General features: G+C 42.7%; 1 protein-coding gene across 2 annotated transcripts in view; it reads right to left on the minus strand.

Annotated features, from left to right (window-relative positions):
- Window positions 1-10910: 10910 nt before the first annotated feature.
- Window positions 10911-26203, minus strand: part of LOC115941335 (uncharacterized) — an 86876-nt gene continuing 71583 nt past the window's right edge. For both annotated transcript variants that reach the window (XR_014148385.1, XM_081830315.1), the window contains exon 4: window positions 10911-26022. Coding sequence is in view for 1 of the 2 variants with exons in the window: in XM_081830315.1 (XP_081686441.1) it covers window positions 26003-26022 (20 nt within the window). In the remaining variant the exon portion in view is untranslated. The remainder of the gene's footprint in view (window positions 26023-26203) is intronic.

Here is a 26203-nt window from a genome sequence, read left to right on the forward strand (position 1 = left end):
CTGGGGAGAAAGAGAAACCGTGTGGACGGTCGGCGCGCGCTCACTCGCCGCCTCCTCTGCGGAGGACGGCGGGCGGCGAGGCCGGGCCGGGCGCCTGGCGGAGGGGGGCCCGGGGGAGGTGGGGGCTGAATCTGCCCAACTCCCGAGCCCCGCTCCGAGGGGGACCCGGAAAGCAGGCTGGAGAGCAGCCGGCTGGGGCCGCGCTCCTGGAGTGGGTGGCGAAGGTGCCTCCGTCCCCGGGCATCAACTATTGTCTGGGCGTCCTGGTCCCCGCTCGCGCGGCCTCCGAGGCTCAGCGCCCCCCATCCCGCCCGCCTGCCCCCAGGAGAAAAAGCTGGGGGTGGGGGCCGCGGATAAAGCGGGTTTGGGGTGGCTGGGGGGTTCGGGTTCCAGAGGTCGGAGGTGGGCGCAGGGGAAGGGGAGGTGCGTGCCGAGTGGGGGAGGGGACAGGTAACTGCCGACGGGGGTGGGAAGGCCCGGGAGGACCGGTGGAGGGGGAGGAAATGGGAGGGAGCCCCGGAGGCGGGAAGGGATGGAGTGGCTAGGGGGCGGCCTCTGAAGCCCAGACCTGGCCCTCCCCGGGGACCCTCCTCCCGGGAAGTCGGCGCCGCACTGACTTTTTCGCTCACTCGCTCACGCACGCACTGAACTCGCTCACAAAGTTGCCGGCGGTGGCGGCGCCGCACTCGCCCTTCCCTCCCCTCCAGTCCCCTCTCCTCCCCGCCTCCCCGCCCCATTCCTTCCCCTCCTTCTCTCCCTCCCTCGGCAAGTCTCGGGTGAGATCACCGCTGGGCTGCTCAGCACAGCGCGCAAATCTCGCGAGAGAAGCGGCCGCTCAGCCCGGCCAGCCCGGGAAGTAGGAGTTGGAGGAAGGTGGGGGACCGCGGAACTCCTAGTTGCTATGACGACGGCAAAGCCCTGGATTCCTGTCTCCTGCAGAGAGCCAAGGCAGCAAACGTGGGTGCAGTTTTCATCCTGCCCCCTCCCTTGCCCGACACCCTAATGGTGGGGAAAGCGAATGCTAGAAGCGGGAGGAGGATTTTTAAACCTATCTGAGAGGGCATCTGTAGACCAACGTCATGGTATCTGGCCAGATTTGGCAAATGAAGCTAATTGTTTTGGGGTTTTTCTCCAGAGGTTCTGGGGGAGATTTCTGCCATAGAAGCCAGCACGTATCTGTACCCCCAAATTTCTACCATATATTCACTCCTTCAACCCACCCGTCTAATCTCATCCCCCAACCACTTCTCCATAGGCTCCTTCTCTCCTCCCTTCCCCCGCCCCCACCTCCCCATCACCACCACCAGATTGGGCTCCTTGAGGATCTGCCTTATTCATCTTTGTGTTCTCAGCGCCTCCACAGGCTTGGTACAATGTAGATATTTACTTAATGTCTGTTGTGGAGGGGAAATGAGTGCAGCAGTCTGTAAGTGTCCTCAATACCTTCCTTTCATCCTACCCTGTAGAGTATGTACCTACTTAGGCTTAGAATGTAAGTTTCTGCTCCACAGCCATATTTCATTACTGTCTGTTTCTGTTCACACGGAATGTGTCTTTTTCAATAGAGTCCTTCCTTTCTACAACTTTGTCTCATAAAAACCCTGGGGTGGGGGAGTTTTGTTTAGTTATTTTTTTTTAATCACTAAGCTTTTCAAACGCCTTCAAACCTACTTCAAAATGCTGGTAAGGATCAAGATGAAATCTTTTCGAGCCGTCTTTATTCTTTTAATTGTAGAAACTTTTCTTTGGGGGTTTTAGTCACTGCCTAAATAAAATGGATACTGTGAATAGAAGTTAAGCTTCAACTTTAGATTTCAAAGGGGATGCGTGAAAAATATATGCCATGATATGTGAATTATATCTCAATAAAAAGCTAATAAATCCTATCCCGACTTACATTAATATGAGAAAAGTGTGATTTAATTCAATCCCACAAAACTAGAAACCCATGAAAGTAGATTAGGCTTTAAGTTAAGACTCTTTTAGGTCAAGTGCAAGCTTAAATCCTAGGTTGATGAAAGTTTTTACATTAGAAACCTAAGTGAATACAATGATTGAAAAGCACTGGACAACTTCAGAAGACTAGGTTTGAGTTTTTTTGTGTCACTAATAATTGAGTCTCCTTGAGAAGTCATTTATCTCTGATTCTTCATCTGTAAAATGAGGGGGTAGCCCAGATGTGAGGTCAGCTTTAAAATTCTGTAGCTCTATGCCTATAAAAATTTCTAATAAATAACATATTTTCCTTTTACATAAAAAATAAATAAAATGAGTGTTTCATTTTATAGGTCAGTTTCACAAAGTTTAGCTAAGTGTTGACGAGTTGATTTTAAAGTTTCTCTTGTCTCAACTGTAAAAACAACAAAAATATTGACCATGCTACAGTAATTTCACAGGGAATCCATCATTCATGATTTGTTTTTACACTAACTCAAAACAGATTCCTTATTTAATAAATATGCTAACTCAAACCAAAGACCTAAACTGAATATATCCACACCCCCACCAAAATAACTATAAGGAAGGAGGGAGGGAAAGAAGGAAAGAAGAAGAAAGGAAGGAGAGAAGGAAGGGAGGGTGGGAGGGCAGGCCTTAAATTCACACACTGGTGTTTTTAATATAAAATTTTTTACAAAGAGGAGTGCCTGGGTGGTTCAGTCAGCTTAGGGTCTGCCTGTGCCTGGGTGGCTCAGTCGTTAAGCTAAGTGTCTGCCTTTGGCTTAGGTCATGATCTCAGGGTCCTGGGATGGAGCTCCGCGTTGGGCTCTATGCTCAGCAGGGAGTCTGATTCTTTCCCTCTCTCTCTCTCTCAAATAAATAAATAAAATCTTTTTTAAAAAATTTTTTTACAAAGAAACTCAATAGAGCATCACTATCCATCCCATTGATGTGTGTTAAGGAAACGTCTTTCCCAGCATAGTTCACTATTGTAAATCAGTTGTTCATTTGCTCTGGCTCAACTTTTAACATAGTTTTACCCATAAAGGAAGGCTGCCAATCTGTATGCACCAGCACCATACAATTTCAAGGCCACCTGTTTTATGACTCCCAGATAGCTATTTGATAACATTTTAAATAACTGACCCAAGTGCTAGCCAAACCTATTAACTGTATTCAATGCTTATGAGGCTCAAGTGTGGGTATTGGCCTCAGATTATGAAGGTAACCTCCCTAACCTTCAAATAGAGTAGAATAGGAGAAATTGTCCCAGGGACCTAAAACTGCTCTTTCAAGGCCCTGGGCTACTATTTATCTGTCACTGGTGACAGAATTTTCACCTATGTTTCTGAAGGAGATAAAAGGTGAAATCCACCAAAGCTGTAGGTTCTAATTACATGTTTTCTGATTCAGTCACTCCCTCTGTATTCTCCTTGGCCTTCTGGGGTTTCAAGATAGCAGACAAGAGGCAGCAGAAGAGTAAAAGGGGGAATACAGAGTTTGCCAAACACCATTCCTGCCTCCTCTCCCTGGGCTCCTCTACCCACCTCTGCCTAACCCCCTCCCACACACAGGGATGTGTAACCTTCCCTAGTGATAAGGGGAACATCTAGTCATTTCCTGTTCCTCCTTCCCTATTCACTTCTTTGTTAGAACACAGTTGAATTCATTTCCCTCTGGCTATTTATTTCTACACAACAAAACACCCTAACATATCTGATATGGAATGATTTTGACACAGAAGCCTACCAAGGAAGCAAAATTAGTATTTTTTAATATTATAAATATCAATTCACATTTGCATGTTTTTCAGTTAAAGTCTAGTTTATTCAGCCTATTATCATCAATTCAGAACTTCCTATTACTAACTATACATCTATAGGGAAGTACTAACAAATATGCAGAAAAATTACTCTTAACTCTTAAAAAAGACCGAAGTGTTCCCAAATCATCCAAAATTAAGTTATAGCTAATGCTGTTTCAATTTTAGGGTTTTATTGTTTTAGCCCTATGTAACTTGATTTATCTGAATACTAGATTTCTTAGAACAGTTCAGTCTCCCATCTGCATGATAATATTTATCACATGTTTAAACACCAACAACTTTATAATCAGTTAACATTGCTTAGCAGAGCTACTACACTTCCTTGTCCACTCCCCCACTCTTCTAAAGGACTATTTCACACCTTCTCCCCCTTCATCAAGCCTCTGGCTTATTACTCATAGCTAACGACCTTGCTTCTTTGTTGGTAAAATAGAAGCAATCAAGAGAGAACCTGGTACACACTCCCTTCCTACCACTCTAAATACCAACCCACCTGCACCTGTCTGCACATACTCTTCTGTCCTCCTGCACTTGTGATGAACTCTCAGAGCTCTAAGCTAAGACTAACCTCTCCCACTGTGTACTAGTCCCATCCCCTCTGACCCAGACATCAATTCAGTAACTGCCCCTCTCTCCTGCATCAGGAAATTTCCCTCTCTACTGAGTCACTTCTAAGAGTGTATATGCATGCTGTAATATCTGCCATGGTGAAAAATAAGACATTTCCTAGAGTCCATATCTCCCTCTACTTCACTTTACCCCTCAGATCTTCAAAAGGTTTTGCCATGCTTGCTGTCTTCAGTTCCTCTCCTCCATTCTCTTGAATTGCCCCCACCAGTCCAGGGAAACAGATCTCGGGGTCCTTAGTGACTGCCTTGTTGCTAAATCCAGTGGTCAGTTCCCATCCTCACCTCATTCGAGCCCTCAGCAACAGAGAAAGGTTGGTCACTCTCATCCTTGAAATACTTACTTCATGTGGCTTCTGGGCTAAGAGTCTGTCTTGACTCTTATTCTAGCTTTGTGGCCTTCTCAGTCTCCCATCTCTCAACTCAGAAGTCCCCAGGTCTCTATGGACATCTTCTCTTTGTGGTCTCTTATCATTCTGTGGTCATCTCACCAGTCTGATGACTTTAAATGACATCTATATTCTGACTACCCTCAAATTTACATCTCCAATCCAGATGCCTCCCTGAAATCCAGACTCATACATCTGTGAAAATTAATAAAGGGAAACCTCCCTAATGTGGAGTCCAGAGGCTAGAAGAGGGAGTCCTACCACTCAACCTCAATTACAGGAACAATCGTCAATTAGAGACTCCAATGGAAGTGTCAATTACACACCTCAGCAGAAGAATCCTCAACAGGAAAGGATAATCAATTACAGGCCCCAGGAGGGAAAAGATGAGCATTGCATCTTTTCCTACACAAAATTGGCTACCCCTGCAACTGGGCCAATGAGAAACCATCATCACCTTGAACTCCTGCTTTTTTCCAATGGGTTTTCCTTCAAAACAAGTCCCCCTGACATCCTCCTTCTTCTCCATAAAATACCATTCTTCATTTGTTGGACTGGCCTCTGGTTTCACCACAGCATGCTTGTCCTGAATGCACTCCTCCATTATTTCTGAATAAACCCATTTTGCTGGTAAAATAACTGACAGTTTTATCTTTAAGGTTAACACATCCATCTCCTATTCAACATCTCCAGCTGGTTGTATATTAGGTATCTCAGACTTTACATGTGTAAAGCTGAAAAGCTCCAGATATTCCCCCCAAAAAACAGTTCCCTCCTGCAATTTCCCCCACCTCCGTTAAGGGCACCCTTCCAGAGATTCAAAGGTTTTCCTTCGGAGCAAAAGTCGTGGGGTCATCCTTGACTTCTCTACTTCTCTCACATCATATACCCAGACCATTAGTGAATTCTGTTGGCACTTCTTTCAAAATACATGTAGAATCCAATCACTTTCCACCCACTGCAAATCTCCCTGCTTCAAGCCTTTTCTCACTTGGATTATCACAATATTCCCCCTGTTGGTCTCCCTTTTTTTTTTTTTTTAAAGATTTTATTTATTATTTGACAGAGAGACACAGCAAAGAGGGAACACAAGCAAGGGCAGACAGAGAGGGAGAAGCAGGCCTCCTGCTGAGCAGGGAGCCCGATGCGGGGCTCGATCCCAGGACCCTGGGATCACGACCTAAGCCGAAGGCAGATGCTCAATGACTGAGCCACCCAGGCACCCCAGGTCTCCCTTTCTGATCTCTCTGTTCCTGCCCTTCCCCTCAATAATTTGTTCTACGTACAGGACCCAGACTGTGGAGCATAAGTAAGTTAGATCGTGTCACCTCCCTGCTCAAAAGCCTTCAGGGCTTCTCATGTCACTCAGAGGAAAAGTCAAAGTTCCCATTCTGGACTAGAGAAATGTATTCTCTGACTTCCATCTAGAGCTCTGACTTCAACTTCTTCCTCTCCACCACCCCACCCACCCACCCCCTTAGCCACAGTGGCTTCTCTCTGTTCCCTAAATACACCAGACACTCTCCTGCCTCCAAGCCCTGCGTTTGCTGTTCCCTCTGCCTGGAAAGCTCTTCCCCCAAATGTCTGTGTGGCTCACTCCCTGTTCAAAGGTCATTGTGTCATTTGCAGGCTTGCTCCCGGTGCTCTCTCTTCTTAATCCTGTGTTGTTCTCCCTATCTCTCCCTCTCGTTCATAAGGTGAGATCTCTGAAAGCAAGAGTTTCATGTCTGCTTTGTTACTTCTGTATCCCTGTATTCCCAGCACCTAGAACAGTGCCTGGCATATATACAATAGGCACTCAATGCATGTCTGTTGAATAAGCAAGTAATGCTGTTTTAAAGACAAAGTAAAAGGGCTAGCAGAGTATAGGAGGCAGACTAATTCCCCCCTAAGATGTCCATGTCTTAATACTTGGAACCTGTGAATATGTCACCTTCCATGGCAAAAGGGACTTTGCAGATGGGATTAAAATCTGGAGATGATGGGAAACATGCCTTACATTATCTGAGTGAACCCAGTGTAATCACAAGTTTCCCATAAGAGGGAAATAGGAGGATCGGAGTTAGAGTCACAGGAGATAAGACCCCCATGGAATGGAAACAGGATCAGACAGAGATTTGAGGATGCCACCCCAGCGGCTGAGACAATGGAGGAAGGGGCCATGAGCCAAGGAATGTAGGCAGCCTCTTGAAGTTGGACAAGGCAAGGGAAAGAGATTCTCCCCTAGAGCCTTCAGAAGGATGTACAGCCCTGCCAACAGCTTGACCTCCAGAATTGCAAGAGAACAAATCTACATTGTTTTGAGCCACTAAATTTGTTGCAGCAGTAAGAAGAAATTACTACTCAGAGTGTAAACTCATTGAAGGCAGGACATGTGTCTTGTTCATTCTTAAGTCCCTACTGTCTAGCACAATTCCTAACACAAGGAAGGCACTCAGTAAATGTTTGTGGAAGGAAGGAATGAAGTTTAACAGCAGAGAAGAATCAAAGCTCCCATCCTGATGGAGTGGCGGAATCACTTACCTGGTGTCACCTTGCCTCAGAAAGGGAAGAAAGCATCTTGCTATTAGGAAGTCTCCTTGAACTTTTTGAGCCATAAAGATATAGGAGCAAGGAATAGGGAGACAACCCAGGGCTTAGTCACCAACATCAGCTACAGAGAATGAAGACAAGTCACAAGGGGCTGTGTGGGATATGTTAAGGAGTTTGGCCTCTCTTCTGTAGGCAATAGGGAACCATTGAAGGATTTTCAGCAAGGCAGAGAGACATATTCAAATTTGCATTTAGGAGGCATAGCACACTTACAGCATGGAACTTAAAAATCCATGGGTCAGAGAAGAGGTCAGAACTAGAGTCATAAATGTGGGAGGCAGTAGCTTGTAGTTGTTGATATATTGCATTTAGATAACATTTTAATTAAAAGCACCCTCACAGATTTTCTTTCCTTCTCATAGGTATGTTCTTCTGAAACATATTCCATTGAGCTGTTTATGCCATTCCTGGTTTTCTGACAATTTTCTTGCTAACATGTGTTCAATAAAAAACCCAGAAGGACTGAAAGTTCTGGCTCACCAACCCTTTTGACCTTTTTCTACACAGGCATCAACACATACTACTCCAGCTACATTTTTTTTTTTAAAGATATCTATCTTCTCTGAACTATTTCAAAATTTTTTATTCATCCCTCCAATAGTACTTCCTTTCAGGAAGCTCTTTGCACTGTTTAAAATATGTGAACATTTTCTTAGGAGCTGGAAATTTCCTTCCAACTAACCCCTGTCTCTTTAATCCTTTCATCAGATTTCATGGTTGAGAATGTGTCAAGAAGGAAGGTGGAAAAAAAAAGGTCTCTCTCCACTTCCTTGTCTTTTTAAATCCCTAGAAATGAAAAGAGGCTTGCTCATGACTTGGAAGTGGTGGGCTGAGGCCTCCCAGAACCATCTGCCTCCTTTCATTGCCAGCCAGAACCAAGGCGACATTGACAAGAACCCAGGAGCTGAGGGAGCGCCTGAGTTGCACCTGCCCCATGGGATCCAGGGAGAGCGCAGTGAGATTCTGCAGCGGTCACAATTTGCGTACTCCCGGGTACAGGAAGCATATGCAATTAGGGTGTCTGCTTGTAGACATACCGAAGAGCACGACTGGCATGTTAAAGCCATCATAGCCTTTATTTGAGGGCAAAGAGGAAAGAATGACTATGCTGATAGCTCAAATATGTTTAGAATCTTAAAACAGCTCATCACTCACCCTGAATTTTACAAATCACTTTTCAGAGATGAAAATTTTTAAATGTCTCTTTCCATTTCATTTGTTCTTTACATTTGAGGGGTAGCGATGAGTTCGCTTACTCAGGTATAAGAAATAGCCAAGGCCACTACCTGTAATCTTTTACTTATGCTACAGATACTCACCCAGTGGAGTGGAAGAAAATCTACTAGACCTTGGATTCTGACTTGGATTTCCAGATTCTAACTCAACGAGATCAACTGTAACTTTAATATGTTGTTTAATTTTTTATTTCATTTTTCTGGACTTCTATTTCTTTAAGTGCAAGAGGAGAGGACTAAGAACCCATCCTTTTGGACTAGACACTTGTATGTTGCCATATTAGCCTCTTTCAGGTATCTATATGCTCCTGGTCAAGAATCTGAGGTCTGGGCTTTCGTTCCTGAACAAGAAAAAGTTCCTGAACCTCCCTCCTTTCTCACTGGTCTCGCCCTTCCAACTATGGTCTTCACCTGCCCCTGGCCTCTCCTGCCTCCCACCCACACCCCCAGCTCCACAGCCCCATCTCAGATATCAAGGGCCACCACCACTCATGCTGAAAGTTTGGAGAGGGGTGTAGACTCCCAAACAATCGTGCAGACGTGTCCTGTGGCACTCTCGCGGTCGGTGCTGCTAGAGTGGATGTCATTCTTGCTTGTGGCATGACCAGCCCGTACCAGCGGCTCTGCTTGGCAGTGGGACTCTTGGGACTACTGCTCCCACTGCCCAGAACCGCCAGCCTCTAGTCCCTGGGCTGCTGGGCCACCCAAAGCACAGTCCCTGCCAAGAAACTGGGGACAACTTGAAGATGCAGGATTGGCCTAGAGAATCCATTCAAATTCCCCCAGCTGGGACTGTATTATGGGAGCAAAAACGAAAGTGTCACACCGACGGGTCTTCACCGGAAGGCAGGTCTGCATGATGGAGTCAGAGGGACCTGGCCTCACACCCCACCTCCACCTCCACACTTGGTAGCCTAGTGGCTTTGGAAAAAGTTATTTACCTCTCTAAGCCTTGGTTTTCTTGCCTTTAAAGTGGTAATAATAATCATGATTGGATTTTTAAAAAGATTTATTTTTTATTTATTTATTTATTTATTTATTTATTTATTTATTTATTTAAGAGAGAGAGAGAGAGCGTGCATGATCGGGGGAGGAGCAAAGGGAGAGCGGGGGAGAGAGAGAGAGAGAAGCAGACTCCCCACTGAGCTGGGAGCCCGACTCGGGGCTTGATCCCACAACCCTGAGATTATGACCCGAGCTGAAACCAAGAGTCAGCCACTTAATTGACTGAACCATCCAGGCGCCCCATGATTGTTTTTTAAACACATGGTTGTTTAGAGGATTAAATAACATAACATGAATTTTTTAAAAAGTATTTTACTTTTAAGTTATCTCTACACCCAACATGGGACTTGAACTCACAGCTCTGAGATCATAAGTTGCATGCTCTACTCACCAGCCAGGCGTCCTGAGATAACACACATTTTGTTAGACTCTGTAGGTTGGCTACCTAAAAGCCTGGCAAAACCCTCTTTTCCCTCCTTGCCCTCCATGTCTTTCCAGATTTCTTGAAGCCTTCAGAACAAGCTCACATAAAACAGGGACTCTTCTGAAAACTCTGAGTTCCAAAACATACACAGAAATACCAATGCAGAAATGTAGAGATACAGTACCCACCAGGCTCTCTCCATCACTCACCTGCTCCTCTCCCTGCATTCTCTCTGCACAGTGCTTTCCTTGACTTGTTTTGGTCCACATAAGGAAAATACCTCCCAGATCTCCCAGATTCATTCCAAACTCAAATATGTCCCAAGTTTGCAAAATACCTGGAGAGAGAAGGACCTGCCTGACCCAGCTCTGGATCAGGTGCCCGCCTCTGATCAGCTGTGGCCAGGAGTGTCGGGCCACGTTGCATAAAATGGCATGGAGGAACCATGACAAGACTGTGGCGGTGTCAGTTCCCAGGAAGAGGGACAGCAGACCACAGTTAACATGCAGGGTGGAGGAGTTTCGTGAGAGGTATACAACCAGGTTTCATCCCTTAAGGAAATTATCACATATGGGGAGCCGGGAAGAAGATAGAAATATTAAGTCTTTGATTAAGTTTAAATTGATTTTGACACTAAAGGGGATAATGTATGAAAAAAAAACCCAAATGATCAACAGTGGTGGAAGAAATCTTGTGCTTTTTTGAGGTCCAGTCAATAACGCACTGCAGCTCTCTCTGGAAGACATGGGCTCCTCAGGCCTTTCTGCCCTTGCAAAACTCTAGGCTTCACCCTTCCTTCTGTCTTGGAAGTCAAGACATAAAAACACTTATTCAAAATAAAGGATGGGTAGGGGACAGGTTTTGTCAAACAGGGCAACTATTTAAAGTGGGATCTTTCTGCCCTGGGCAGGAATTAATGGAATTAAGCCATGAAGGGGGATTTACTATACTGTACACAGTGAAAGAGGCTACAAAATAGGATAAGAGAGGATTAAGTAGCATAATTAGAGTTTATGGAAAAGAGATCAAGAAGTTAGTGATGGTTCCAGGAAGCCAGTGGATCTTGGCTTATGTGGTGAAGATGAGAGAAGGTGGGGCACTCTTGGAGGGAGGAGCAGCGAACAAAAGAACCGAGGTCAGAGTGAACGTGGCACATTTGTGGACAATCACATGCAAGGGCACGTAGAACACGGCCACTAAACTGTGGGATGCCCAGTGAAAGCACCCAGTGTGCCTGTTAAATGCAGATTCCTGGGCCTCCCATGCACAGATTTGAGTGTAGTTGTTCTGAAGAGGGTCCTGCTGCACTGAGCCAGTGCCTCTTGCTGGGGCTACTTTAGTCCCCAATCCCCAGAGGGGCCACTTGGTCACCAGCTGGTCTGGCCTTCAGCCAGGTGCATTGTGACACCCAGCCCAAGATGCAACAGTAACAGTCCAGATATCTAATGCTTCTTAGACAATGTTGCTGTTTATATGTCTCACTGTTTCCTTCACCTGTCTTTTATTATCTAACCAAACTAATTTTTATATAAACTTAATAATCAGCATTTGTATAATAGTAAAGAGTGATTTATCTTAATTAAAAAAGAGGTATGTTTGAAGAGTTTCTATTCCAAACTTCTCAAGATTTGATACTATTAATTAATCATACATTATTTCTTTTTCTTTCTAAGCCACTTTTTATCACCTCTCCTGCAATTCAACCCACATAATTTCCATTAAGGTATCATTCTACAACAAGAAAACAGAGTTAAGGATAAGTCATATAATTTTCAAGGTGTTGAGACTAAAACAGGTTTCTTAATGCTCTCCCCAAGGGTTTTCTTATTAAGCCATTATCTTGTCATTATTTTATTCTTGAGTTGTTCCCTTCAATTATTTTCAGAAAAATTTAAAATGCTAGTAAGATGTTTTCCAGTCCCTTGACCCAGAAATTTCAAGTACACACAGAATGAATATGACTTTTCACTGCCCCTCCCTCTTCTCTGCTTGAATTTCTCTTATTCTTCAGTCCATCCCCAGTCTAAATTTTGCAACTGTTTTTCTCTGGACCTACTGTGAGGACGAGACAGGAAAAGCATCTGCCTTGTGTCATTATGTTCATTTAGTTGGGTGGTTCTCACTCCATTATCACCATGAACAGGCTTTGAGTCTTCTATCTAATTTCCATCTAGCCCCAGTTTTAAAGTATTTTTTTTAAAGATTTTATTTATTTGTTTGAGAGAGAGAAAGCATAAGCAAGGGGAGAGGGGAAGAGGAAGAGGGAGAATCAGACTCCCTGCCCAGCAGAGAGCCTGAGGAAGGGCTCCATCCCTGGACCCCGAGATCATGACCTGAGCTGAAGGCAGACGCTTAACTGACTGAGCCACCCAGATGCCCCCATCTAGCCCCATTCTATTAGAAATGTGGTACTATTCAGCAGTTAACTCTTCAAATAGTCAGAAGAAACAGCTATGATGACTCAGTCCTCTTGGGCTCCAAGCAGTGGATACAATCCCATCTGAAACCTCTGTGTCCTGAGATTGATCTGGATCTCTGATCTGTGCTACCTAGGAGCACACAAGATGAAACACAACATTTATTGGACCGTCACTGGGGTTAGTGAATCAGACCAACTAGATGAACAATAGGTATAAGTACACAAGTTGATCTCTGGGGTGCTAAACAATATACAACAAGCCCCCCTCTTGGGATTGTGTTCTGCTTATTTATTATTACACAATAAATTACCCTCAAATCTAGAGACTTAAGACAACCACCATTTTATTATATTTCACAATTTTCACGTCAGAGAATTCTGGCAGAGCTCAGCCAGGCGATTCTTCTGTTCCAACCCACATGTCTGCACCTTGGTAGCCACTTGGCTTCTTCAGCAAAGCAGTCTCAGGGTAGTCAGACTTAGCAGGCAGAGCTTCCAAAAAGGGTGTTCTGAGGGACAGGAAGTGGAAGTTGCCACTTTTTTTTTTTTTTTTTTTTTAGATTTACTTATTTATTTATTTGAGAGAGAGAGCACAAGCTGGAGGGCAAGAGGGAGAGGGAGAGAGAATCTCAAGCAGGCTCCATGCTGAGCGTGGAGCTGGACATGGGGCTCGATCCCATGACCCCAAGATCAGGATCTGAGCCAAAACAAAGAGTCAGCCACTCAATGGACTGCACCACCCAGATGCCCCAGAAGTTGTCAATTTCTTAAGTCCTGGGCCTGGAAATTGGCATATTATTTCTGTCATATTCTATTAGTCAAGAAATTATATCTCTGGCCCATGTAATAAGAGAGGGGAATAATAAAGAATATGTGGCCATCTTTAATCCATCATGGAGTTTTTGCACCAAACATTTGTAGAGCATGTAGTCAAGCCCAGGCTCAGTGTACAAATCTGGGAATATGGAGGAATAGTAACACACTCCCTGCCACTAACAAGTCTGCAGCCTAGAGGAGAAGCTGATGTGTTATATAGTTCCTGTTCATAAACGTTCAGTAATTCTCCAAGAAACCAGGAGTAAATTTTAGGAGATAATTTAAAATGAAAAAGAAAAATCCACCATCTGATAATATCCAGTTTCTCATAATTCAAATGTCTATTTATCTAACAACACCTGGCATACAAATAAATTGAGACATGGAGCCAAAGTTTGAAGTGCTAGAGGGGAAAATAAATGGCAGAGGTAACTTCTTTGAGAAACAGATCTTGTGCATGCTAAGAAACTGGAGTCAGAGCTCAGTGATCATGGGATAAACTCCAAAAGACTTCAGTTCTCATCTGTAAGGCAAGCAGTTAGGCCAGCTCTCACCCTTGGCAAACCTGTCAATCACAAATCAGAGAAGGCTGACTCTCGTAACAGAGCATTTGGATCACAAAGGAAAGGCAGAGCAATCAGGCATCCTTTTTCTTGGGAAAACAGGGAAGATGATGTTTCTAGTTCAGCAGACTTCCAGCTGCCTCCCCTTGAAGCAGAGCTGCTAGGCATGAAGTCGCTTAGCTTAATAGACTGATGTCACAACTGTTTAAGGTTTGAGATTTCTAGCAAGAGTTTGGGAGAATATGGTCACACTGTAATAGACTATTGTGTTCATGAAGCAAAAATATGGTAGAGATTTGGAGAAAGTGGCTTAGATTCTGCTTTTTAGGGAGGTTTCCTGAGAGACACGCCATCAAAATCACTGACCTACAAACCATTCCCTGCCTGCCCTGTTCCTTTGGGCCTCTGGGCTTTGTCCATGTTGCTCTCTCACGGGGAACACCTGGGTCATACTGGAAAGGGGAAAGGAAAACATGAGAATGTGGTTGGGACCAGGGAAGTGGCCCGAGCAGCGCAATATTTGGAAGGCATACGTTGTACCCAACGGGGTTGCAGATAATAAATGCCGTTGTGCAGAGAAAAGAGACTTACGTGGTGGGAAAAGGTCTCAGATAGGGTGCGTGAACTTCAGCTAAACCGAGACAGGGATGTCAAAGAAGATGATTCTAGGCTGGTATAACAGCACACGTGACACGTGGATGTGGTTCCAGCCAGCAGTTTTTGAGCACCTACCCTATGGCAGGCATTGGCTGCTGCTGAGCCCCTGTATAGGATCAGGACACATTCGGGAGACCTCAAGGACACCAGCCCAGTACCTGTATCTGAGACTGTTGGGAGATAAGGTTGGCAACACAGGCATGTCCAAGTTAGGAGGAGCCTTGAATCTTCTACTAAAGTCTTTGAAGCCGGTGTTCTTCATTCTAGAAACAGAAATTCTTTTGTTTGCTTCAAAGAACTCTTGATAGATTCTTTTCCAAAAGCGTAATCCATGTTTCAACAGGGGGGGAAAAAAGAGCACGTGCATTCTACATTTATCTCTGTGGTCATCACTGTTAAACCTAATTTACACATGGGATCAAATGCCTAGTGGTTCTTGGTACCAGTCCCTGTACTCTTTGACTTCTCGTTCTTATATATTTCTTGGTTTAAACATGACCTGAACTGTGTATTATTCAATGATTTTTAAATATCATTGGATTTTCTTGGATGAGCAATTATGAAATAAGGGGTAAACTATCGAACTATTTTATAGGTTGTGTTTTTCTAAATCACAATATTGAAATATTCAGTTTGCTCCAGGAAGGTGACGCCAGGAGAAAGAATAAGTAACATGTACAAAGTCGTCTCCTAAAAAATGGAAGATAATGGTAACCCCTTGTGCTTGCCCCACTTCCTCAGTGTCCGCACTCTACCTCTCACATGAGACCTACCCTAAGTCCAACTTCTTCCATGATGTTCTCTCTCACCTTTCCATCCTCTACTGATTATTTCCCTCCTCAATCTCCTCTTGTACATATGTCATTATTTAACTCTCTCAATTTTTAGAAACTAAAATAATAAGCATTTTGAGAACAAGTAGCTACAATACATTTTTTATATTGCTCAAGGTCTAGATAATAAATAACAATGATAATACTGATAATAATAGCCAACATTTACTGGGTACTTAGCTGTGCCAAAGCGCATAACTTGCACTATTTGATTTAATTCTTACAATCATCCTTGGAGGGTGGTGCTATCATTATCCTCACTTTACAGGTGAGGAAACTGAGACTTACTCAAGGTTATATGGCCAGAAAATGATGAACTCAGGATTTGAAGGTATTCTGACTCCAGAGTCCATGTACTTAACTATTTCTCAAAATAATACAAAAAGCATTTACTGAACATTTACTGTGTTCCAGGCATTGAATTAAATGCATTATATGGATTACTTCATTTATTTTTCACACATATCTATGAGGTAGGTACTATTATTGTCCCCATTTTAAGGATCAGGAAATTGAGAGGCAATGAGATTTTTTGTTTTAGTTTTTGTGAGAGCATTTAAGTCCTACTATCTTAGCAAATTTAAATTATATAATATAGTGTTATCACTATGGTCACCGTGTCTTAATGAGAAGTAGTGAGTTTAAACAGCTTTGTCAAGATCATATATAACCAATAGGGGCTGGAATCCAGATTGGGACCAGCCATGACTCAGTCTAGAGACCACTGAAGAACACAGAATGCTCCACTTAATGTAGGAGTGCCTTCCATATACCAACATCCTAGTTGTTACAATTCTCTTACTTCAACCATTTCTTCCATCACATTTTTTCCAATGTCTTGACTCTCCTAGGTTAATCCTAGATAACATTCATCTTAAAGCATGGTCTTCTGAACTAGAGCAAGTATCTCAGATGGGATCTGATCAGACCACGTCATAAGTCTCATCCCACAAACAAAATTACAGGGTTCTGAAGCCAAGATCACTGCCATGCTCCTTGCCATGGCCCTCAGCCCCGAGCTCAGCATGCCTTGTCAGTTCCTGTCTTCTGCCACAGACGTTCAGCTCCAGTTTCTGAATGTGGTAACAGTTAGGATTTCCATCTCCGTAGTGAGTGGGGTATCAGGAATGATTTCCACTGTTAATAATAGAACATCTATCAATGGCTTAAACAAAAGTGTTTATAATTCTTACATCACAGCCATCTGGACAAAGTGGCTGCGGGCATTAGCGTAGTGGCTTAGCGATGACTGGGTTGCATTGCTAGGATTCTCTTGGCCTTTTCTTCCCGGTTACAAGTTTCAGGCAAATCAAGAAGGGATGAAGGTGCTGGATGTGCCAGTTTTGTTCCTATTTTTTTTTTGGCTTTTAGATGTACATTTTTATTTTTTTTTTAATTTTATTATGTTCTGTTAATCCCCATATATTACATCATTAGTTTTTGATGTAGTGTTCCATGATTCATTGTTTGCATATAACACCCTGTGCTCCATGCAGAACGTGCCCTCTTTAATACCCATCACCAGGCTAACCCATGCCCCCACGCCCCTCCCCTCTAGAACCCTCAGTTTGTTTCTCAGAGTCCATAGTCTCTCATGGTTCGTCTCCCCCACCGATTTCCCCCCCTTCATTTTTCCCTTCCTGCTATCTTCTTTTTTTTTTTAACATATAATGTATCATTTGTTTCAGATGGTGAGCGCTGTGAATTGTGTGAGACTGTTGAATCACAGACCTGTACCTTTTTTTTTTAAGGTTTTATGTACTTATTTATTTATTTTTTCAATTATTTATTTAAGAGGGCGAGAGGGAGAGAGAGCACGTGTGAGCCAGAGGAGGGGCAGAGGAAATCTCAAGAGGAATCTCAAGTCAACTCCACACTCAGCATGGAGCCTGATATGGGGCTGGATCTCTCGGCTCTGAGATCACGGCCCAAGCTGAAATCATGAGTCAAATGCTTAACTGACTGAGCCACCCAGGTGCCCCAGTTCTGTTTCTTTTAAAAGAAAAACAAAACTTTCCTAAAAGCGTCATGAGCAAACTCCCCATCTGGCTCATTGGCTACAAGTGGGTCACATGGCACTTTCAGCTACAAGGAGTCTAGGGAGTTGGGGAACATGACTGCTCTGACTAGCTTAGACCTTTCATAATCCATTGCTTGGCTTTGGCACATTGTTGTCCAGAAGAAGCAAAAAGGAAGAAGAAGATCCTGGATACCAGAGAGGCAGATATAACGGTGTCTGCCATGGTGGAGCATGAAAGTCATCTGCAGTCCTGTATCCACTGTCTAATTTGTTAGGGGATGAAATCAGTCTTTGGGCAGCAATGTATACATCCAGTTATAGCCTCCCTACCCACACTGTTGCAACCCACTCCAGTTTCCTCCTAGAACTGAAGTCCAGCTATGAATAGAAGCCATGGATGCCGCTAATTCCTGCCAATCTCTTTCTCTAAACCCTGCAAGCAGTTAAAACTTCCAGCAATCTGAACAAATGTCCCTGATCTTGGACTCAGACTTGACCCTTAAGAACAAGTACTGTTGTTGCTCGTGAAGCTCTGCATCATGCTGCATTCTACATTTCTAGATCAGATTTGCTGATCTTGGACTTGGACCTGGGTTGGATTTTGGTCTTGGCTGACTTTAGCTCAAATCCTTCTCCTAGCTGGGAACTCCCAGCATGCCTTGAAGCCCAACCCACACCATTTATGACACATAACAGACTACTAAATAAATTCACATTGAATTTCTTTGAATATTTAAATTCCCAGGATGTCAACTGCTGTCAGTAACAGCAATAGCCATCTGTCAGAAATGCTATTAAGGAAGTAACCTCATTCAATGAACACTTGTAGCAAGTTAGCTTCAATTTATTAGGCAATATGGTCAAAGATAAATGAAGTTCCATTTTTGGAAAGGAAACTTTTGAGTTTCATACATTGAATAATGGGCCACAGCAACCATCAGACAGTGATAAAACAGAACAAGTCTGAATATGGGTTGATCTTGTACTGTCTGGCCAATCAACACTGAATATCAACGACCAAATTTTTAGATAAAAGAAAGAAAAGGAGAAAGTCAGAAGAGTTATAGAAGAACAGGGTAGCAAATATCGTAACATCCTGTATGAATCCTGATACCTACATTCCAGGAAAATGTCTCAGCAGAAGAGTGAAAATACTTTGTTTTACTCAGGTAATAAGAATGATATAACCTTCCATATTTCTCTATAGCTCAAAGCTAAGAATAATGCTTAACCATAATAACCACATTTTCCTAGAGTCCCAGTAAATGTGCATCCCTGTAATTCTACAAAGCTTTTGATTTTCTATTTTTTCCTTAATTGGCTTATTGCATATATGTCTTATTGAAAGCCAACTCAAAGATTTTTTTCAAAAGATAGGGTTTTTTTTGTTTTGTTTTGTTTTGGGTTTTTTGTTTGTTTTTTTTTTTTTTTTTTTGGCAGGGGAGAGTTCAGCCCAAAGGGATTGAAGTTAATCAGGTCATGCTATACTAATTTTTTGTGATCTAGCTTTTTACAAACCATAGGATAATAGAATAACTAGAAATAGATAGCTTGATAGAATGTGACTTTCCTACTATGTCAATTAGGCATTTTCCCATGTTTTGACAAGATTTGAATCATAATTACATCCAGGTTGAGCTCTCTGGCAAAAGTTTAGACTACAGACACTGTGACTGTGTTGGTAACTGGGGGAAATTCTATAAGCTGTTGTCACTGGGCATGCATATGTCAGGGACGATATTTGATAATGAAAGTTTAGAAATCCAACTATTTTCTTACTGTCCTGAGGTCTCCTGACCTCTTAAGGAAGAGCCACAATTTTCCTTCAGGGAAATTCAAGTAACTGAATGAATGCTTAATTGAGACCTCAGAGTACCATCTCCTCGCCAGCCATGCCAGCTCATTGATTTGTAGTGACTGTGGGCACTGTGTTTAAAAGGATTCTGAGATTTCATCTAGACTCAATGGGAAAGATGCTTGGCTTCATTAACGATATGTGTCAGGGATGGGAGCAGGTGAAAGTGCAATGGGAAGCATGCATCTATATGCCATTCATGCTAGAGATCAGTGTCACCTGAGGGCTTGCTAAGCCATAGATCGCTGTGTTTTAATAAGTCAGGGGTAGGACCCAAAAATCTGCATTTCTAACAAGTTCCCAGTTTTGCTGATGCTACTGATCCAGGGACCACTCTCTGAGAACCATTTCAATAGGTTAAAGCAGAAATCATTTTAACTAGGAAATTAAAAAAAAATATTTCCAATGGTCTGAATTATAGAAAAGTTTTGATACAGCAGTTGAAGATTTTCTGATTTTAATTAACAAACATCTCCATGGAGTCACTTGGAGGAGATAACTGCCCTTTGTGCCCTACAGAAATTGATGTGCTGGATGAGTTGTTTAATACTGATCATTTGAACTTTAGGGATATATTAGCTGCAGACAGCAGTTTGGAATGTGGTGTAAGATAGAATTGTTCTCTCAGTGCTAATTAGACACCAGGAGAAGCTGCATATTGAGCCTTCTCTTGGTTCATGGATCGTGTAATCAGAACAGAACAGGACATCTGTCCACCTATTTGCTGAGTCTGAAGAATGGCATCCTGCTCATCTAACAGTTATTAATAGTAGTTAATAACTTAGTATGTGCCAGCCAGATTGGGTTTTACATGTAGCACCACGTTTAATATATTATCACATTTAATTCTCCTGTCAACCATTTTTCAGATGAGAAAGCAGAGGCTCAAAGAGGTTAAATAACATTCCCAAGGTCACAGAAACAGTAAGGGGCTCAGCTGGGACTTAAATCCAAGTAGTCGGCCCCCAGGCCTTATACTCCACACACCCATAGCAGTACAATTGCAAGCCACATTGATTTACACAGGTGTCCACTGAAGGGCAAGGACAAGGACACAACCTGGTTTCATAACATTGGAGTCAGACGTCAGATGTTCAAAGACACTTTCTCTCCACTGTGATTCTAGAAATGCTATTTGCATGCAACCTTGGTTCATAGGATCTCTGCTGGCCTTACCTGGCAAGGCCACCCCCATGACATGTATGGGATGTGTTACCAAAAAGCTACACGTGCATCGTGCCATTGTCAGTCATATCTTGTTATAAACATGCCAAGGGAATTGTTTTTTTAAAGGAATCTCTTGGCAAATGCTCTTCTTGAAAAATGAAAAATCTTCTGGTAATGAAAATAATCACTCTATGTTCTGTTTTACAAGTCTGATTAAAAAAAACAAAAAGCCCGTTGTTTTTTTTCTTGGCAGGTGGGAGGTGTTTGGTTTGAGTAGGAAGAATTTAGCCCACAGGAGAAATCAGGAGCCAAAGTCAGAAGCCCATTTGCTTTTTTATCCTTCTCCTTCTTAAATCTAAGGGGCAAGAGGGGATTTAGACCAGGAGTAGACATGGTTGCACTGGACATGAATTTCCCTGCCGAGGCAGTTAGTTGCTGCCCCCATGCCAGGGGATAGTTGCCTTGCCCAGTGAGACTCCCCACAACAGACTCCATGACAGGCTGGTGAGCACACAGAACAAGCCACTGGCGTCTGGAAGGCCAGCATCATTGAATTTTTGGTAAAGATCAAGGAAATGAGAGAAAAACGTTAATCAGTAGTTCTCACACCGAAGGCCAAAGAGATCCTTTGTAACTTTTCCCCATATTCATCCAAGGATGAGCTATCAAAGAGTTCAATGGCACTTTCTCACAGAGTGCCCTCATCTTGGGAACCTTAATGGGATTGTTCGCACGAATGTGAGTTTGCCTGGATTTGTCTCTTTGTACTTAACCGATTTACAGGGCCATTGTAAATGGTGAAAACTCTGGGGCCATGAATAGGGAAAGGGGAGGGAAGACACAAAACCTACCTGAAAACCTGTGCCCCCAGAATAATTGCTCTGCTGCCCCAGCCTCTCTATGTATCTTCATTCATTATTATGTAAATGATGTTTTTAAAAGCTGAAAAATTCCCCCTAAGCCCTGAGCTATATATAGACCAATGCTTCCCAAACTTTCAACTGAAGAACAGCAGAAGGCCTGAGCCACACACTGCACCCCTGGCCTCTACACTCTTGATGTCTGAGGGTTGTGGAAGGAGCCTGCTCAAAGGCACATCCTCCTCAAGATCTTCCGTTTTCCATTAACAAAAAAATTCACATCGATTTTTCACCCCTGTTTTGGGCCTATGGGTATGAGTGACCCCAGCCTGGGAAGATGGGTGCAGGTCATGCATCCACCCACTGAGCCATCAGATCATCTCTGGCTCATCTAGTTTGGGCTTTGAAGTCACTTGTGTGACCAAATGTCCTATTACATTTTACTTAAGAGCAGTGTAAGTAACCAGACTGTGCTCAGTTAGAAGTTTAGATCCTTTCTCAAATACAAAAGGATACACTGAAGTCAGGTTAAATGTTACTGATTGCTGGGAGGGCAAAGGAGATACCAAAGAGAAATGATGTAACTTTAGCCTAGCAGAAGGATTGGTAAATATATAAACGTCTTAAATGAAGGTTAAAAGGGGGAGAATACTGTATGCAATGACTATATTCTGAATCATAAATATAGAAGCATTTTTTTTACAAGGGGGGTTATGGAGAGAGCATGTACAAAAATATTTGACCTCTTTTCAGTGATCATATTTCGGTGCGAGTACTGATATTGTTATTCCGAGTCTGTTGTGTATAATGGGGGATGAAGCAGCAGCACCCATAAAAATGTGCGGCTTTTTCATTTTTTCTTCATTTTTTCCGCTTCTAGGAGCATAGTTGACTGACAGCCCCCCCTCCCTTCTGCCCTCTGGATCCTGGCTGTGTTCGCACTGAGGCCACACCCCCAGGGCTGCTCCCAGCCAATGAATGAGCACAATGAAGGCGCATTAGTCCCGGCTTCTTCCTGCTGGTCACATGACTGCAACTGATACTTTTTAGCTCAACGGCTACCCAGCCAAGTGGCTGAAATTCTCTTTCAAGTGGACTGCAGTCTGAGGCTCTTCCTACCCATCCTCTTCCATAGGTGTTAGACTTAAACTATAGTCTGCAGGCTACCCCTGCCTCTCTTGCTTCTCCTCTTTCCTCTTCCCCTTTCCTGTTTTCCCCTCCCAATCGCTTGCATGTCTAATCCCAAGGTGTTTGCTTCTTGAAAGACCTGAGCTAACCTAAAAACAAATGGATAATTACGAGATATAGCAGTTACCTCTTATCCACCGTTTCTATTTTCCATGATTTTAATGACCCGCAGTCAACCTCAGTCTGGAAGCCAACTATCCTCCTTCTGACATATTGTCGGAAGGTCAGTGGTAGCCTAATGGAAGCCACAGTGTCTGTCATTCACCCCACTTCATCTCATCATGTAGGCATTTTATTATCTCACATCATTACCCGAAGAAGGGTAAATACAGTATAATGTTTTGAGAGTCCACACTCACATAACTTTTATTACAGTATATTGTTATAATTGTTCTATTTTATTATTACTTATTGTTGGTCTCTCTTACTGTGCCTAATTTATAAATTAAAATTTATCATAGGTATGAATGCATGGGGAAAAAAAACCATAGTATGTAGTATATACATATAGGGTTTGGCACTGAGTTTTCAGGTGTCTACTGGGGGTTTTGGAACCCCAACAGATAAGGGGAGACTACTGTATTCTAACTGCTAGGATTCTCAGTGTGAAAGAAAAGAGATATAATACAGAGTAGATTAAATAAAACCCTCAAATCCTGTATATGAAATGAAAATATTAGTTTGTGAGGTATTCTGTCTTTAAATACCAGCCATTCTCCAGGATGGTCCCTAATGATTCTGGCCTGTAAATGTTCATGCCCTTGGGTAGTCCCCTCCCCTTCTTAAGTAACCAGTAGTTTAGCTTGGGAGTGATGGACTGTGATTTCCAAGGCGATAGCATAAAAGACAGTGGTTTCTGTCTTTTCCTCTCGGATCCCTTGCTCTGGGGAAAGCTAGCTGGCATGGCTCAAGGACATTCAAAGAGGTCTTCAGAGAGGCCCATGTGAGGAGGAACTAGAGCCTCCTGCCAAAAGCCAGCACCAACTTGCCAGGTTTAGATCCTTGGAGGATCTTCCACCCCGGTCAAGCCTTCAGGTGACTGTAGTCCTGGCCAACATCTTGCCAATAACCTTATGGGAGACCCTAAGTCAGAACCACCAGGTAAGCCACCCTCAGATGCCTGACCCACAGAAACTGAGATAACAAATGTTTCTTGTTTTAAGCCGCTATGTTTTGGGATAATTTGTTCCATTATACTGGTTAACTAACACACACCCATACACGCGCACACACACATTTTATAACTTCGAGATCCAGCTGCCAACTTGCAGGAAATACGGAGGACAGAAGAATATGTTGATCTGCATCATGTAGTCAGTCAGCAAGTTCACGTATTCAAATTCAGATTTGTGTATTCAATCAGCAAAGTCCAAACTGTGAGAAAGTTTACAGGTCACATAGCCTGGGTTCTTTAACAGATAAATTGTAAGGAAAAGGAAGGACTGAAAAGGAAACTTTTATGTTATAAGAGTCTTAAAAGACACATTAAATCTTAAAAATGGTCAAGAATAAACAATAGTGTTTAGAGATGTATACTCTGGTGATAAAACTAAAGAAACACAAGTAAGTGATTACTGTAAAACAATAGTTCTTAAACTTTAAACACACATCAGAATCACCTGGAGGATTTCTCAAAACACTGATCACTAGGCTCCACCCCCAGAGTTTCTGCTTTAGCAGATCTGTGATAGGGACCAAGGATTTGCATTACTATCAAGTTCCCAGGTGGGGACGAATCCTCTGGTCCAGAGGACCACTGCCATAAAAGTCAGGAGAGTGGTGGCTTGGGATGGGAAGGATGAGAAAGAAGGGAGAGGCCTGTAATTGGGACAGGTCCCTGGCCAAGTTTTGTTTTGTTGCTCTTGGCTGGAAGAATGTTAGCCTTATCATAATTCATTAAGCTATGCATTTGTTTTACGTGGGTTTTTAAATCTGTCTTATTTTATAATAATGAGGTTAAAAGTGAAAATTCTGCAAAATTAAAGAAATAGTAGACTTCTGACTTTCACAGTCCAATTGAGTGTTTTCCTCGTGCTCCAAAACCAGAAAGTAGGTGTGGCACATCTGTTACATATACTGCTAGTTCTAGACTCAATACTCTAGACTGTCAAGTACCTTATGCAGACATTCGGTAAGTTATCTGTATCTAGATACTCCCCATTCATCCTTACCAGTAATATTTCTTTCTTTTTTTTTTTTAAGATTTGATTTATTTATTTGACACAGAGAGACACAGCAAGAGAGGGAACACAAGCAGGGGGAGTGGGAGAGGGAGAAGCAGGCTTTCCGCGGAGCAGGGAGCCCGACACGGGGCTCGATCCCAGGATCCTGGGATCATGACCCGAGCCGAAGGCAGACGCTCAATGACTGAGCCACCCAGGCACCCCCTTACTGGTAATATTTCTGAAGCACCAATGAAAATAAAGCCCTGTGCTCTGTATAAAACGTTAGAGTTAGAACAAAACAAAACAAAACATGGATCCAACCTCAAGGCACTTTGGGTCTACTGGGGAGAAGCAGATTTTTTTAAAGCAACAAATAAAGCTACATAAAATTAGAAACATTGACTATACTTTTAGTTGCTCTCTTCAATACATTTGATTTTCTTAAAAAATTTAGAAGAATATACATTTAGAAGTCATATTTATAACTCAAGTCCAAAAATATTCTTAAAATATTTATGACAAAATTAAGTCCTAGCAAAACTTTCATGGTGATATCTTTACAGTACTGGCTTTTTCTTTCATCTTGCTTCCTACTTATCACCATCAAATATTTATTCAGTATATTGATTGTTATTAAATTAAAATAGATTGCCTGGGCATATTGCCATTTGGCCAGAGGAAGAGCATAGCATTAAGTGATCGTCTTCCTATCTCTTGCTACTTCAGTGTCCGTGAGATGGTCACGGTGTTCAACCTTTCCTTTTCTTTCTATTTCCTCCCTTTGAATTTGGTATTAAATGGACAATGCAGATATTGTGAAATTGTGTAAGTTCCTCTAGAACTCTCATACTTCTGAGGAATGACCCGAATTAGTAATTCAGGGTTGAGAAATAGTAGCAGCTGCACAGTTACCCATATGATAAGTAGATCCTAAGGACCTCCTTTATGGTTTTTATCTGGTTTTGTTTTGGGGGGTAGGGAGAGGGAGGGGTGACTCACACTGTTGAAAATCAGATGCGAGCTTTGACCTTGTACCTCAAAAGTTGCCCAAATGCACCACAAAACATCATGAGAGTTCCAGGCCACTTGTCAACATACATGGATCTCCCATTGGGTCCAAGGACCAGACAGAGAATACCTGGCTTCGTTATATTGTATAATGCTGGGAATAGAAATATGTAAACAAATGGTCCCTGCTTTCAAAGAGCTTTCATCCCAGTGAAGAACAAAATAGACAAAAATATTTTTATTGCAATAAGATAATGTTTTAATTGAGCTATGTACAGATAAAAACCTTTTGGTAAACAACACCATTATTTTTGTATGCTTATACATTTTTGGAAACAAAATGCCTTAGAGCTCTTTATAAACCATATTATCCAGATGGAAAAACAGGGAGAAAAGAGAGATCCTGCCAAATATGACTCAGCAAGTCAGTGACATACCTGGAAATAGAAAGGAGAAATGAAACAAATTTTCAGCAATCTACCTTGAAAGAAGCAATCTATTAGCTCAGCACAGCAGTGGGGAGAGAGGTAGCTCTGACACTGTAGGAGGAAGAAGCCAGTGAGTCAGCTCAATGGGGAGACTAGGTTTGAAGAAAGTCCTCCTATGTGGAACAGTGCA

The sequence above is a fragment of the Leptonychotes weddellii genome, chromosome 9, assembly GCF_054177405.1.
Source record: "Leptonychotes weddellii isolate Sample4059 chromosome 9, ASM5417740v2, whole genome shotgun sequence".
In the NCBI taxonomy this organism is placed as follows: Eukaryota; Metazoa; Chordata; class Mammalia; order Carnivora; family Phocidae; genus Leptonychotes; species Leptonychotes weddellii.